Genomic DNA, 15,188 nt, shown 5'->3' on the forward strand with positions numbered 1-15,188 from the left:
GCCCGCTTTCAGTATTCAGAGACACTGCCAAAATCCTGTCTGAAATGATCGTTGCCGCTGGCAGTGTGTGAGAGTTCCCTTGTCCTCACCCCCTCTCCAGCAGAGCTGGACTCTAAATTGCCTGAAGCCAAGTCGGGGCTTGGGTTTTCTCATTTGTCTCTGTGATAGGTGACTAATGCCAGCTGGTTTGCTGAACGAAGCGTAGAAATAAAAGAGGTGAAAACAGCTTTCTAGCTCACACTTCCTACCAGACCCCCCGTCCATGAACATCCAGCAAACTCTTCCAGGCCCGAGACTTGCCCTGCTCTGAGGCAGTCCGTGTCCTCGCCGGGCAGGCCTGGCTGCTGGCAGTGCCTTGCTCAGGCCAACCCACATCCGCCTCTCCTCAGCGTGATTTGCTGGCACCACGCTGCTCTCCACCCGTGCGTTTGAAGATGCCATCGCAACCTTTTCCCCAACCTCCTCTCTTTTCAGGATATTTCCATTTAAAAAAATGTCTTTTACCGAGGGTGACACAAGAAACAACTCTATGAAGAATCTTTCATTTATAAAAAGACTTCTATGTAAGCGGTTGTCCATTAGGTGACTTAGTGCTTCTTATTTATCTAGGCTTATGATCAATTTCCTTTAGAATTTAGTGTCAGGAAAGTGTTTTTCTCCCTCAAAGGACTAATACATGTCCTCTCTCAGACAATGAAAGCCACATAAACCTTTTCTTTTGGTGGTCTTCCAATAGCCACTATTCGTCAAGCCGTTACTATGTGCCAACCTCTCCGTTTTAAATGCGTTACATCTCATCTAATCCCCACTGCATCATTTCAATGCAGGTATTATTTCGAGAGAACCTGTGCCAAATGTAATGCCTACGAATAGCAACCATCTTACTTCTTGAGCCTTTTTCAACGTTTTTCCCACCACCTCTAGCATGTCTTGTGTTCATGTCTATCTCCCATCTCAGGCTTTTATCTTAAATCACCTCAAACCTTTGTGGGAAGCAAATTCTTTACCCAGAGTCCAGTCTGAGGTTTTAGATTGAATTTGTCGTTATTATACTTGCTATTCTTGAGTTCCTTCTCCACCTTTCAAATGTAGCTGTCTTCAGATATCTGCTAAATTGCCCTCCCCTCTCTTTCTTGGAGTTGGTTTTTTTTTCGGGACCAGAAATTCTTCGGAGACATACAAATGGGTGTCAGCGATGCCCCCTTAAGAAAAACAGGAAGAAAGTGGTCCAATATATCCGAGATCATGCCAGATGGCATAGGAATTTGGGTCTGTTACCAGTGGCTTCTCAGAAGAATTTTGGAGTGGACCATTGGGTTCCCCATGGCCCCTGGAAGAGGCTAGTGCACCTCTTTGTTCCCTGGCTGTCACAAGTGCCACCGAGTACCATACTGCCACCACCACAACCAGCGCCCGTTCCTTTTGACCACTCTGCTTCCCACGACGTCTTCTCCCTCTGGGCCTGGCCAGGTTTGTGTCCATCCCCGATTCTCAGGCTCGGGAGGCTGATGATCTCCCTCAGAGCGAAGGCAAAGTGGAAACCAGGGGGCATCTTCTAGATGAGACGTGGATCCCACAGCTTCTGAGCAGCCGCCCTCCTCCTGAACCTAACAAACCACTTCCTTTGGCTTCCTCCCCCTGCAGGACATGCAGGTGACTGGTGTGGAGGACGACAGCCGTGCGCTGAATATCACCATCCACAAGCCTGCATCCAGCCCCCACTCCAAGCCCTTCCCCATCCTCCAGGCCACCTTCATCTTCTCAGACCACATCCGCTGCATCATCGCCAAGCAGCGCCTGGCCAAGGGCCGCATCCAGGCGAGGCGCATGAAGATGCAGAGGATAGCAGGTGAGTGGCTGGTCCTGACGGAGTGTCCCCTGAGCCCTCTGGGTGCTACTGCCCCAGAGGGCTAGTTGCGTGGTTCTCACATTGACCTTGAGAACCCCCATGACTCCCCTAGAAGAGGGCACGAATGGTTCAGGAGTTGTGTTTCGGTGAGACAATGGAGAATCTGTTCGGAACTTCCCACTTCCTAGGTGTTTGATATCTAGGGTTTCTGGAGCTGCAGGGAAGAGGAGAAATCTCCTTACTGGGCAGGTGGCCACGCGCAGTCAGGCGTCAGTGTGGGACAGCTGTTCTCACTCCTGTGCACAGATGCTTTCCCGCTTATGTTTACAGAATGCTTCACATTCCTCTGCCGCCTTTAATCCGTAAAACAGCACTTGAGATCTGCAGGGCCCGTTCTGCCCATTTTATAGAAGGGGTAAACTGAGGCTTGGCGACTTGCCCGAAGCCACACAGGCAGCTAGTTGGAAGAACCCAGAAGCAGAACTTCTTATTCTAAATCCCGCCCCTTCCCAGCTCTCATGAGACGCCTCCCAGCTTGGTGAGGGGCCGTGACTGATCCCGAAATTGAAAGTCACTTCACATTTCACAGGGATTTGTGAGGGGGCCCAATACTGCCCAGTGTCAGGAAGGCCCCACCTTTCTTAGACATAAGGCACTGCGGTTAGGGTGTTCTGTTCACCAGGGCAGAAGGCCCCACACAACCCTCGGGGAAAAATCATGCTATCAACTCCTAAAATTATAGACACACTCTCAAGATACCAATGCCTTTGAGTTCAGGCACTGATGTTCATTCTGGCGTAGTCTCTGAGAAGCTTCCCACTGGGGGAGGAGGAGAGCTTTCTCAAGGGATTACCTAAAAATAAAGATCGAAAGGCGGGCTTTCTGGACGTGTGGATTCCGATCTTTCTCACACAGGCCCTGTTGATTTGTGCAGGCCCACATCTCATATAGTCCTCATCTTATTTCTCATTTGGTTGAAACTAGGCCTGTGAAATCATTACAGAAGCATTTTGTAATGTGCAAAGTGGCTTAAATCATTCAGTCCTTTCTTTCAAGATTTATTTTTGGAGGTTTTTTTTTTTTTTTTTAATGTAAAGCAATTTCTCACAGCTGGCATGAAGGCTAAATATTTCATTTGAAAATTGAGAATTATGCCATAAAGTGGCTGTGAGAACTAACACCTTGGATATTTCTTCCATTGATTTTTAAAAGCCCCTCCAAATTGCGAGATCATGAGACTTGTTTATGGAAAGGAGGATGCAATGGTGACAGATAAACACACACTCATAAATATGCATGCACAGATGCCTGAATCCTCACTCCCACACGTTCTTCCCTGTGCATGCACGTATGTGAGCTCTCAGAGCAGAATTGGCCCCGTTCACCTCAGGTCTTGAAACTGCGCCTGAGTCTGAGCTTTGGCCTTTTGCGCGTGGAAGCCGAGGATCCCAGTTGGAACCTGGCCCTGGTCCATCCGTGAACCCCTCGCCAGGCTGTGTTTTGAGCCTCAGGCGGGACCTGTGGTATCGTGCTGGTCTCCCCAGCTCAAGGCTGCCAGCCGCGTACTTGGCATCACCCAAGGGATGTGCCCGGGAGAGCCACAGCCACCCCGGCTCCAGCCGCCCCACCCAAAGTCTCGTCACCTCCGCTCCTGTCCCACGCGCTGAGTGTGACCATGGGTTTGTTTGAACATAGCCCTCCTGGACCTCCCGATCCAGCCAACGACCGAAGTCCTAGGCTTTGGACTCGGCTCCTCCTCTTCCTCCCAGCACCTGCCTTTCCGCTTCTACGACCAGTGCCGCCGGGGCAGCAGCGACCCCACAGTGCAGCGCTCCGTGTTCGCGTCCGTGGACAAGGTGCCAGGTAAGCCGGCCCCACCCTGTGTGACTGCTCGGCCCCCTCCTGGCTAGGCCAGGGTGGCGGCGGACGGGGTTCCAGACCTTTCTTTCTGTTGAGCCTGTGTAAGCTGCTTCTCCCTTCTCAGAAATCCAGCCGGTTGGAAGCACCAGATACATTTCTGAGAATTTATCAAAGTATAGCGTTAAGATTAAATACAAGTCCCGGAAAGAAATGCTGGCTTTCTCTTTGGTGTTCCACTGCCCGGGTTTGGTTTTCCAGAGATTTGTTGGGGATGTGGAGGAACTTCTCAGAATTAAGACTAAGAAGTTTCTTGGAAATTTCTTGGAAATACTTAGATGATTAGTAATGAGGTTGTGGGAGAGTAATTTCCTCCTTCATGTAGGATGACTAGAAAGAGATAGTGTGTGTGGTTCCTGTGACAAACCCCTGAAGAAGTGAGACTTCAGTAGAAGGCCCCGCTGCCCACGGGCGGCTGGCTGCCCGTGTCTCCTATCCGGGAGCCTCTCTGCCCACTTTCACCAAAGCTCGTCTCTGACCCCCTCCTCCCCCCTCCCAAAAGGGAGACTTGTATAGAAAATTCAAGGTTGGCAAGGCCGAGCAGAAAGAACTGCTTCTCCAGAACGGCAGGCTCTCCCCTTCCTGTTCTCACACATCTGAGTTAAGTAAATCCATATGCCCCCCATCCCTCGAAAGAGAACCTTGCTCGTGATTATGAAACTTGAGAAAATTGGCCCAGCGTCCCCTGCAACTTAGCCTCCCCACGTTCAGGGTTTCGAACTTTAATCGCCAGTGTTTTCAAAAGCAGTTATCGGTTTAAGAACGAAATGCAGCCTTAAGACCTGTCCAAAATCAAGGTTCTCGTTTCCCCTCTACCCCACGATGCGTTGTTTTCATTCTTCGATTCGATCGATTCATTTTCGAAATATATATGCTATAAGCACGTGATATTTAAAAATCCGAAGAGGACATGATAAAATGAAAAATAAGTCTACTTGGCCCCGGAAGTAACCACTTCTAATAATTTCTTACATATCCTTGCAGAAATGTTTCTTTGTATGTCATACATAGGTCTTTGTGTGTCTGTTTTCATACCGGGGTTATACCGTGTACGTCATTCTGCGCCTGGCCGTTTTTACTTGATGATAAGTCAGCATTATAGGTTAGCACATATAAATCAACTTCGTGCTCATTAACTTTGGCATTTTATCATACGGATGGACCAAAAAAAAATCTTTATAACATTTGGTATTGATGGATATTTGGGTCACTTCCAGCTTTTATAGTGTCGCCATGAACGCCTTCGGGGTATCTTTGTGTAATTGTGCAAATCTCACATGTCTGTGGATGTGCCGCGCCGAAGGGGAGGTCTTCCATCTTGAAGTGTGTAGTCCCGGCGTGCGCTCTGGAGAAAGTGCACCAGTTCACACGGCCACCCACAGCCTGTGCCCGTTTCCATTCTTAAAACCAGTCTTACTTGGGCCATGAGACTGATCTTAGCACTGCTTCTGTTTTCAGCTCTGCAACGTGAGATGATTCTGCCTGCTCCAGGGTCTGGGGATTCTTTGTTAAACATTCTCTAGGTCGCTAAGTAAATATAAATGATGACCATGAGTCTAGGTTAAATAAATTTCCTTCTTTTTTATTTTATGCACAGTCGTAATTTTATCATACTTATATAAGTACCACTTTGTAATGTTTTCGTTGAGATTTAATTGGCATATGATATTATATTAGTTAAGAAATCATTTCTTTAGGCTCATCGGGGCTTCTTGCAGCTCAGAAACTAATGGGTTAAGGAGAAAAGGCCAGGCCTTATTTCCGCTCCATCATTTTTGGAACAAGGCAAGTGTAAATAAATAAACAGAGCCAAATGTCACATTCTTCAGCATCTGCATAATCATCTCTCTGTTTGCAACAGGCTTTCAATGACATTGCTTGCTTCCCCCACCCTGCCTGGGTTTCCTAGGGAGCTGCAGGGTCATCCAGGCCTATAGTGTGGCAATCTGCAGTGGCCTGGGCCTGCCTAACAGAGGGGTTGGCGTAGCCGGAATTCCCAGTGTCCTGTTGCTGGTCCCAGAGTTGCTGTCTGTGAGGTTGGGCCAGTTGGGACTATGGCAAGTCAAAGGTAGCTGTCTGAAGGTGGCCATCGACCCTTTGGCTGTGTCGCTCTGGTGTGGGAGCGAGGTGGGGACATTCTCACAAATGTGCCCCGCAGGGCGACTGCTCTGGGCCCTTGGGTAGCGAGGTCTGGCTTCCAGCCTGCCTTGGCTTGGGTGGGAGATGTGACTCGAAGAGCAAGGTGAAAGCATTGAGCCTCGGCATGACGGCAGAGGCGGGGCGAGGAGCTCTCCCTGGCTCCCACCGTCCTCACCCGGCCGTCTCAGTCGTCGGCCTAGCCTCTCAGAGTCATCCTAATTCTCTCCTCTCCCACACCCACTGCCCGCTCTGCTTACAGACCACGCCTCTCCCCCTCCCGCCCGCCAGCATTACTCCCTGGACTGTGGCAGCAGCCTCCTCAATATTCTCTGGCTTCCAGGCTAATCCCCTCCTTCCCCTTCAGCCAAGGGGATCTTTCTAGAACAGAAATCAGATCATCCCTTGCCCCTGCCTGCAATCCTCCAGTAGCTTACAGTTGCACCTAGAACAAAATCCAGATCTCGCACTCTGCTCTTGGGTGATCATTGTGCGATTGGCCCCAGCTGGTCTCTTAGACACGGCTGCTCAGCCTCACGCCACCCTGCGCCCCACCCCGCACGCCACCCCTCACGTCACCCCGCGCCCCGGTCGTACCCGCCCCGTCGCTCCTCTTAGTCAGCACTTCCAAAAACTGTGGTCTCAGGACTCCTTTATGCTCTTTAAGAAAGTGTCGAGGAACTTTAAGAGCTCTGGTTTATGTGGATTCTATCTATTGCTATTTCAAGATTAGAAATTAGAACCGAGAAATGCTTTAAATATTTATTCATTTTTTTAAAAAATAAACCCATCACATATAAATAAAAATAAAAATAACCTGTTTTTTATGAAAAACTCTGTTCTCAAAAAAAAATTAATGTTTTGTAGTTTTGCAAATCTAATATCTCTGTTAATAGAAGGCAGGATTCTCCTCTCTGCTCCTGCTTTCAGTCTGTCGTGACAGATTACATTTTGCGGCCTCTGGAAACCTCCTCTGAATACTCCTGGGAAAGTGGAAGTGAAGGGAAGAATGCTGTCTTGTTTTTATGAAAGTAGTTCAGACCCTGGGAGCCCCCGAGGGTTCCCCAGGCCACGCTTTAAGAACCACGGCTCTAAGTCGCCGGCCTCTCTCCTGCCTCGGGGCCCTTGCGTCCAGGTGTTCTTCCTCAAACCTGTGTGTGGCCGCCTCCCGCTAATCGCTCGGGCCTGAGTCTGCATGCCACCTCCTGATCACCCCCAGGAAGGTTACCCCTTCCCTCCATCACACTAGCCTGGTTTATTCTCCCCACGGCCCTGGCTTCCTTACCTGGCTGACATATCTGCGCCTGGCGGTGGTCTCTCTCCCCCGTGGAGAATGTCACTTCCACGAGGACCTGGTCCGTCCTGCTCTCCGCTGTACCTTAGCGCCGAGCACTTGCCTCATTCACTAGTTGTTGAATGAAGAACGAGCGCAGCCTTGAAGCAGTTCCCACGAGGAAACTATCGCCGGGGCCCTGGACGTGGAGTGGGTTAGTCGGTGCCATCTCGACAAGGGAACATGAGGGAACCAAGACCCCCCGAAGATCATAAGCAGCGTTCCTCTGCCTAATTCCTGTCGCCAAAGTGAGTGAGATGTGCATCCCAGGAGGGCCCATGCAGCCCTCCTGATAGGCTTGAATTGGTTGCGCATCAGTTGAATTTCAGCGCCCTCGCCGTTCCGAGGTTTGCAAAAGCTACAGAGTAAGCCGAAGGGGGTCGTCGGAAGCACGGCCCACGTTGGCCTCCGATGCTGCGGCCTCCACAGCTGTTATCCAGGCCTGTGAGCCCAGCGGCACTGCTGTGTCCCTGGCCACAGGCTGCACTGTCGCAGGCTCCCAGGCTGTGTGCAGTCCTCGCTCTGGCCACCTGCCTCCGGGTCGCTGCTGGAGGAGCTAGCACTGTCAGGACACATCTTCCAGTTCTGTCTGCAGGCCCAGGTAATTGTCATAGAGCAGTTCGTCTCCCCTTTAGAAGCTATAAATGATTATATCTGATGAAAATATACCTTTCATTTCCTTGGAAGAGATATTAAAGTAGAATATAAATCAGGGCTAATAGACGACTAGCCACTTTGGTATATTTTTCTTCTTCCATTTGGCCTGGGAAGAAATCACAAATTCTATTTATTGGCCGGTTTTATGTTGATGGCCCTCACCCCCACAGAACTCGCAGCTGCACAAGGGCAGAGGCCTGTGTGTGTGTCTGGCCTGGGAGGGAGGGGTCAGCGGTGACGCATGTGTTGGGGTGGGCCGGCATGACTGGATCTAGAACCTGGCTTTGAGGTGCAGTGCTCCATGGTTAGTGCCCTCGAGGACCCATCCCACCAACCCGCAGCGGCCGCTGAATGCCAGAACCTGCCATGTGGCGGGTGGAGGTGTCCAAACTAGCGGGGGGCTGGCGGGGGCAGCACACCACAGTCCTTCTCGCTCAGGTCCTCCCTGCGCCCTTCCTGATTCTTATCTAAACAGAAGGGCCGTTTAGCGGGACAGAAAGTGGGGATTTGAGTGGGACAGCCAGGCAAGTTGACACCCACTGGCCCTCACTGATGGGGCCTTAAGGACGTGACCAAAAATAGTGAACCCTTCCCACCTCGTTTATCATCAGCTGCCCCTCACCAGCCCTTTAGCTCCGGTGGCAGGGACCGAGTCGGCCTCCTTCACTGCTCTCTACCCTGCTTAAAATCCTCCAACGCCTCCTGTCCCCAGCCCGTCTCCATGGCCTGTCGCCGGCAGCCTGGCCTCTGTGTGGTCCGGCCCCTGGCCCCTGACCGCTATCAGCTCCTCTCCCTCCCCCTCTCACTCCTTTCGCGGACAGCACGGCCCAGCATTTCAGCTGCACCGGCTTCCTGTCTGCGCCTCATGGGGGCCAGACGCCTCCCGTTCTGCACAGCTGTCCTTCGCTGCCCACTGGCTGGAACCCTCACCGAGGCTGGTTCCTTCTCGGCACTCGGGAGTCTATTCACACACCTCCTCGGGGGCCTTCCTCGGGCCCCCTCCCCCACCCCCGGCCCTCTCTGTGCAGCAGCTGGCTTTTATTTTTTTTAATTGAGGTGAAATTCGTATAATGTAAAACTGTTTGAAAATGTACAACTCAGTGCCATTTGGTACGTTCACAATCTCGTGCCACCGTCACCTCTGCTAGTTCCAAAACATTTTCATCACCCCTAAGTAAAACCCCATCCCCATTAAACAGGCATTCTCGCTCCCTCTTTTCCTCAGCCCCTGGCAACCGCTACTCTGCTCTCTGTCTCTATGGATTTACCTGTTCTGGATATTTCATATAAAGCATACGACACGTGGCCTTTTGTGTCTGGCTTCTTTCACTTAGCAACATCTTTTCAGGCTTCCCCCGTGTCGTAGCAGGTATCAGAGTTTCATTCCTTTTCATGGCTGAATAATATCCCATCGTATAGGGGGATCGCGTTTAGTTCATCCATTCTTTCACCCCTTGTTGTCCATACTGGTTGTTTCCACCTTTTGGCGAATGTGAATAGTGCTGCAGTGAGTGTGCATGTGAGGTGTTTGTTTGCACACCAGTTTTCGGGGCTTTGGGGTTTCTCCCTAGGAGTGGAATTGCTGGGTCATGCGGTAATGTAACGTTTGAGGAACCCTTTCCCCATGGCCTTCAGAGCCGAAGTTGCCCCATTTGTCTCCTTGGTTGCCTCACTGCCCTGCATAGCATGGAAGGCGCTAGGGGCCCTGGACATCCTGCCCTCGACTGCTGACACTTAGTAAGTGAGCAGGTGCTGAGTGACTGTCGAAGACAGGTGGAGACGTGGACTGGCAGATGGAAACTGGGCTGGGTGAATTGTTTCGCGTCTTGAACTGTAAACCCCCACGGCAGAGGTGGTACCGTCTCACTCATGCCTGGGTCTGGCACCTGTGCTGGTTGGTGGTGGCTCGGGGAGCCAGCTGCAGAGTCAGATTTCATCCCATCGTGGCCAAGCTCTGCTCTACTCACTGCTTGCTAAAGCTTCTTGTGCCACATGGTTCAGGGCACCATCTGGCTCTAGGCAAACACATAAAAGTCCCTGAGCTTTTTTTTCTACAGGTGTTATCTTTCTTGAAGGCAAGCAAACCTGCCCTGTCAGTTACTTATCCAGAACACTTAATAGTTCTGTAGAAAGGCAGTTCCAGAGCCAGGCTTGGGCAGCTGAGTAACCGAGCAGGAACGCAAAGACTAGAGTGTGCCCGGAGCCAGCTGAGCTGACCACAAAGCCTCTGACTGACATCTAAAAAGAAGCCGGGGGAGGAAATCGATGTTTAATTCATAGACCTCGGCTCTGACTTCACCCCTGGGGATAATGCCCTGGGTGCTAATGTCATCTCGTGGCAGTGTTTCCCAGAAACTAATATTTTAGGCCTCTTCTTTTTCTTGTTTCCAGTTATAAAATTGGAGCCAATTCTCTCCTTCCAGCTCCCCACGGTGAAAAAAAATACCCTCTCTGGAGTCACACAGAAAGGACAGCCCACCTGCCACCTTCCTCCAGTCTCCCCAGCACCCCCATGATGCCCCCTCCTCACGCCCTGGTCAGAGACTCCATCCGTGGGAGGGTGACTTATAGAAACTCGGTTCTGATCCTGAGGCCTTTTTCCTTTTTATAAGCAAAATGTATTGGGCTGGAGAGAGGGGTATCTGGTACCCCGTTGCGTCCTCACATGCAGAAAAGGAAAATGGTAAAACCTTCCTTCTGCGTGGGGCTTTGAACTCAGGTCAGCCCGGGCCAGACCCTGAGCCTCCACCACCATGCCCTTTAATTCCTGACTCAGTTTTGACACATCTGAGAAGAATTCTCACCACCTGAAGTTTTACTGGTATCAGGGCAAAGTCACGTTGTTGACGCCAACCCTAGGCGTGTTTCGGACAGAAAAGTCATCTATTTCTAAAAGTGCCGGTTGTGGTATGACTGGAAGGGTTACCTGTGCCAGGTACTTTGTATGCATTGATTGTACCCTCTGGACAGCACTGGAAGCTGGTATCGCTTGCTCTGTCCCGCAGATAAGAAACCGAGTCTCAGACCCCAGCCGCAGAGCTCACATGAGGCCGGCTGAGACCCAGGCCTCCACTTCCTGCCTCTAAATCCCATTTGCTTCAAGACTGGCATTGGCGATGGCTGAGCCGCTTCCTGTAACAGCTCTGCCACCTGTCTCCGCGTGTGACAGGTTGGCGGGACCCTCCTTAGAGCCTTCCCCTTTCCCATCTTCGTATACCACACTCTCACATCCCTAAGTCCTCGCTCTCCGTCGGATCAGGAACAAACCTGCAAAGCGGTGATGCATAAAGACACTCTTCAAACCAGGCTAAAGGTCAGGGTCATGCAAAGGCAAATCCTCATACAAATTTGTTCCTGGCCTGACATAAACAAAAAGCAGAAATGAGACTTCAAAATCCTGCCTGGACAGGATTTAAACTCTTTTCAAAGCTCGGTGCTAATTGCCTCTAAGAGCTCAGCCTTCAAGTGGTTGGGCCAGGGGTGTGGGGACCTGTTCCTGAGCTGAGTCCCTGCCTGCCAGGCCTCTTCTCAGAGCTCCCAGGGCAGCCTCGGAGAGAGAGAGAGACAGAGCCTGCAGACATTGAGCACACCCTCCAGGAAGGAACCTCGTTCCCAAATCAGGGCCCACAAGGTTTCCTCGTCAGGAACACGCCCCCAGCAGATGCTTTCCCTGCAGAGACACCAGCACTTGTCTGAGGAGCACCGCCCCTCGCAAACTGCGACCTGCGGCAGGCAGCCCAGCCATCCTGCCTGACCCTGTCCCAGGGGCGGAGGCAGGGAGGAGGAGAGAGTTCTGGAGAATCGAGTGTTGCTTCACTTGGGTCGTTACCCACCTCAGACTCATGAAGTGACTGCGTGCCCCGGAGCCTCCTGGTGACGACAGTGTGTCAAAGAGCGGGGAACACTCCCCGCGTTGGTCGTGGGAAGAGACCAGAACCCCAGCTCCATTCCGCCATTGGACCTTGGTCACGCCTCACAGTGCTCCGCAGGCTCGGGCGGGCCCCCCCGGGGGGCGCGTGTGCCAAAGCAAGTGACTCGCACAGCTGCTGTGTGCGTGCCCGCCCCTGCCTCGGAGAAGGCAGCACCTGCCAGTTCTTGTCTCTGAACTTCCTAGCACACGTCAAGCACATTTAGTGCAGAACAATTGGAGAAGATGGAAAAGCACCAAGGAAAAGTAGAATGTTCCAGGTCCGGAATTGAGAAGGGCAGGGAAGGGGGCGGACAGGAGGAAGACCCAAGGCACACTCGGCCCTTCCCCTGGCTCTGACCTGTGCAGTCGGTGGCACAGTGCCCTCCTTACGGATGAGAAAAAGTCTCATCCGTACCCCATCCTGGTGTGTATCCGCCATACCTTTTTCTGGGCATTGTATACTATACTTGTACTCTAATATTATATTTACCCTTTTTTTTAAGCTAAATGAAACAATGTTTCACTCAACAATATGTCTTTGATTTTTTTTTTTTTAATGCTCATTCATTTTTGACTGCCGCAGAGCAGTTCATCACGTGGGCAAATCACTGTTTATTTAGCCAATCCCCCATTGATGGATGTGTAGACCGTGGCCAATTTTTCATCCTTGACAAATAATGGGTGTCTCTGTGCAAGGGTTTCCCTGAGGTAAGTAACTATGAAATGAATCCAGAAAGATCTAGGCTGTGGAACTCGCAGGATTTGGTGACCAGCGAACGGGATGGAACGAGATGCCACAGGGCTAGTTCAAGGCATAATACCAAAGAGCCTCGGTTTTTCTGAGTGCTGTCTGTTCATTTAGCATACAAGGGCATTTTGACAATCCCAAGTTCCGACCCAGCAAAATCCTCATTCTTTGTGGATGTTGTTCTATCCAGGAGGTCTCGGGAGCTGCGATGATTGAAACGGTTCCCAGGGCCTGGCAGGGGTCTCTAGGCACTGGCCCACCCATGGCTTGACTTCTCATCCCAGACAGAACGTCAGAGCTTGGCGTAATGGGACCACCACTGGGTTCTGCTCCTGCCTCTTGGCATCTCTGCTGAGGTTATGACTTTCTATGATTCTTTTCTCTCTGTAGCCAGCACCTCATGACTAAAATACAGCTTCCTTTGTTTGTGTTGTCCAGCCATGGCATTTTGTAGAAACGTGCTTTTCTCCAAAAACATACACAGTATTATTTTTTTAACATCTCAAATTCCCAAAGGGCCGAAAGTCAATATTATCCCAATGTGACGAGAACGGCTGTTTTGTGATATCTCTTCACACTTAAGCAGCCTGCTTTCTTAAGCCACAGAGTAATCACAAAAATATGTTCTGAAGCCCATCAAATTGGGGCTGATGAATTATTTCACTCTGTCTCCAGAGCTCAAATCCTTAAAAAGCCACCTCCTCACAACATGATTTTGGGAGTAAACGCTTTAACCATATGAAATACTAAGTTTGGACTGTGATTTGCAGTGACTCTTCCCAAAATATTTGGGAGTTGGTAAAAATTCAAGGTGCATGGCATCAGTGGCATATTTCTAGCATTGCAGATTTAAATAGGTTAAAAGTCTTATTTATTGAATGCCAACTATGTGCTAGGCACTGGCTAGTTCCTTCACATAAATGAAGGAGATTAACATATTTTTTAAAATCCCACTTTCACAGCTGGGGCAAGCAAGACCCATAAAGTAAAGTCACTTGCCCAGGGTCCCAGAGTCGACAGAGGGAGAGAGACAGACAGACAGAGACAGCTTAGTCTCAGACCTCTGCTCTTTTTAATGCTGCTTCTGGCTGCTTCCTGAGAAAAAGTTTATCTCATGCTCAGTGCCCTTTCCTTTCCTGCTTACTTGACTTAAAGGCTCCGTGGAGCTTCTGAGTTAAAGCCGCCCTTTGTTGTGGTTTTCTGAGCATGTTGACTTCACAGGCTGACAGCTGGGGTTCAGATGCTTGGTCCCACGCACACTCCAGCCTCTTAGATCACGCAGGTCCCCATAAATCATCGGGACGGCCGTGTGACAGGAAGAGTCAGTGTTGATGGAACGAGCCTCCCTAAACATCCCCAGCACTACCCTTAATAACCTGGAGAATGTTCTCGAAGTAGTTGACATTTATAAAATCTTGGGCATTTTTAGAAATATGCATGCTTTTCTTGCCAGATTTCCAGCCTGATGCCCCAGGGAAATGTCCACCAACTCAGAGCAGCATTCTCGTATCCCAAAATGGTGCCCGGGCCTGCTGGAGGCCACGGCCTGCGCATCACCCCTCTCTCTGACCTCTTCACTCCACCCTCAGCTGCTGGCCTCGAGCAGCTTAACAGCTACGGGCACTTGGGCACCAACTGTGTACCACCATGCTGTTTAAACTGTGCCACAAACTGTACCGTTACCGTGAGGTTAGGGGCACACACGCTGGAGTCGGCCCATCTGGCTTTAAGTCAGCACCTACCCATTGACAACTGCGTGATGTCAGGCAGTTCTCCAAGGCCCCCGAGCCTCCCTCAGTGTCCTCTTCTATAAAATGGGGCCAATGATAAGACCTGTCCCACAAGAGCAGGCACTTAGCCCTGGGCCAGCGCTCTGTGGGTGTCTCCTGCTGGCCCAGTGTTGTTAGGCCATTGATGATGGGGAGCCAGGGGCTAGAGCGTCTGCCCAGGGCCACCAGCTCAGGGTGGCCAGCCAGGCTCCCAGCCTTGTGGCAGGGGCTCAAGCTCCTCTCAGAGCAGCTGGCCCAGGGCACGCACTTATAGCTATTATAGCTGACGCTTTTAGGTCCTGCCAAGGAAGGGGACTTCTACCCTGCTAGAGCCACTAGAGAAGGCACCGTCTCAGGCATTGTATGTTCTTCCAGCAAGTGTGTACTGGGCACCTCCTGTAGCCATATGCCAGGCCCTCCTACAGCCAACAGCCCGTGTGGCGGAGGCTGACGTCAAAATGTGGTGACCACTGTGCCAGCCATCAATGGGGAGAGAGCCACTGGCGGGGCTGTCACCTAGAGGACCTGTGCAGCTAGAATGTAAAGAGTGAACAGTGGGGATAGGAGAGAAGGTCGCGCAGGGGGCACTGGGGTAGACCTAGGGGCGAGGGGTGTGGGTTCCATCCTCAGAACTCTGGGCAGCCTTCGGAGGCTTGGAACTGGGGAGTGCTGGACCTGATTCATGTTCGAGCTCTTCGTGGCTACTGGGTGGAGAGTGAATTGGAGACAGCAGTGCAAGGGCCATTAGGGTCCCCCAGAAGCCAAGAGCAGCTGGGCAGAGGCACACCCTTGGCCAGCATGGTCAGTGACCAGGTATGGGCATCACTTGCCTGGCTGTGACAGATTTGCTCCTGAGGATGGCGCTGCCC

General features: G+C 51.2%; 1 protein-coding gene across 1 annotated transcript in view; it reads left to right on the top strand.

Moving 5' to 3' along the window:
* CLEC16A (C-type lectin domain containing 16A) overlaps positions 1 to 15,188 on the top strand; it is a 201,540-nt gene that overhangs the window by 150,169 nt on the left and 36,183 nt on the right. The window contains exons 20-21 of the mRNA XM_025046098.1: positions 1,645 to 1,849; positions 3,545 to 3,712. Of these exons, the coding sequence (XP_024901866.1) occupies positions 1,645 to 1,849; positions 3,545 to 3,712 (373 nt within the window). The remainder of the gene's footprint in view (positions 1 to 1,644; positions 1,850 to 3,544; positions 3,713 to 15,188) is intronic.

The sequence above is a fragment of the Pteropus alecto genome, unplaced genomic scaffold (assembly GCF_000325575.1).
Source record: "Pteropus alecto unplaced genomic scaffold, ASM32557v1 scaffold34, whole genome shotgun sequence".
Taxonomy (NCBI): domain Eukaryota; kingdom Metazoa; phylum Chordata; class Mammalia; order Chiroptera; family Pteropodidae; genus Pteropus; species Pteropus alecto.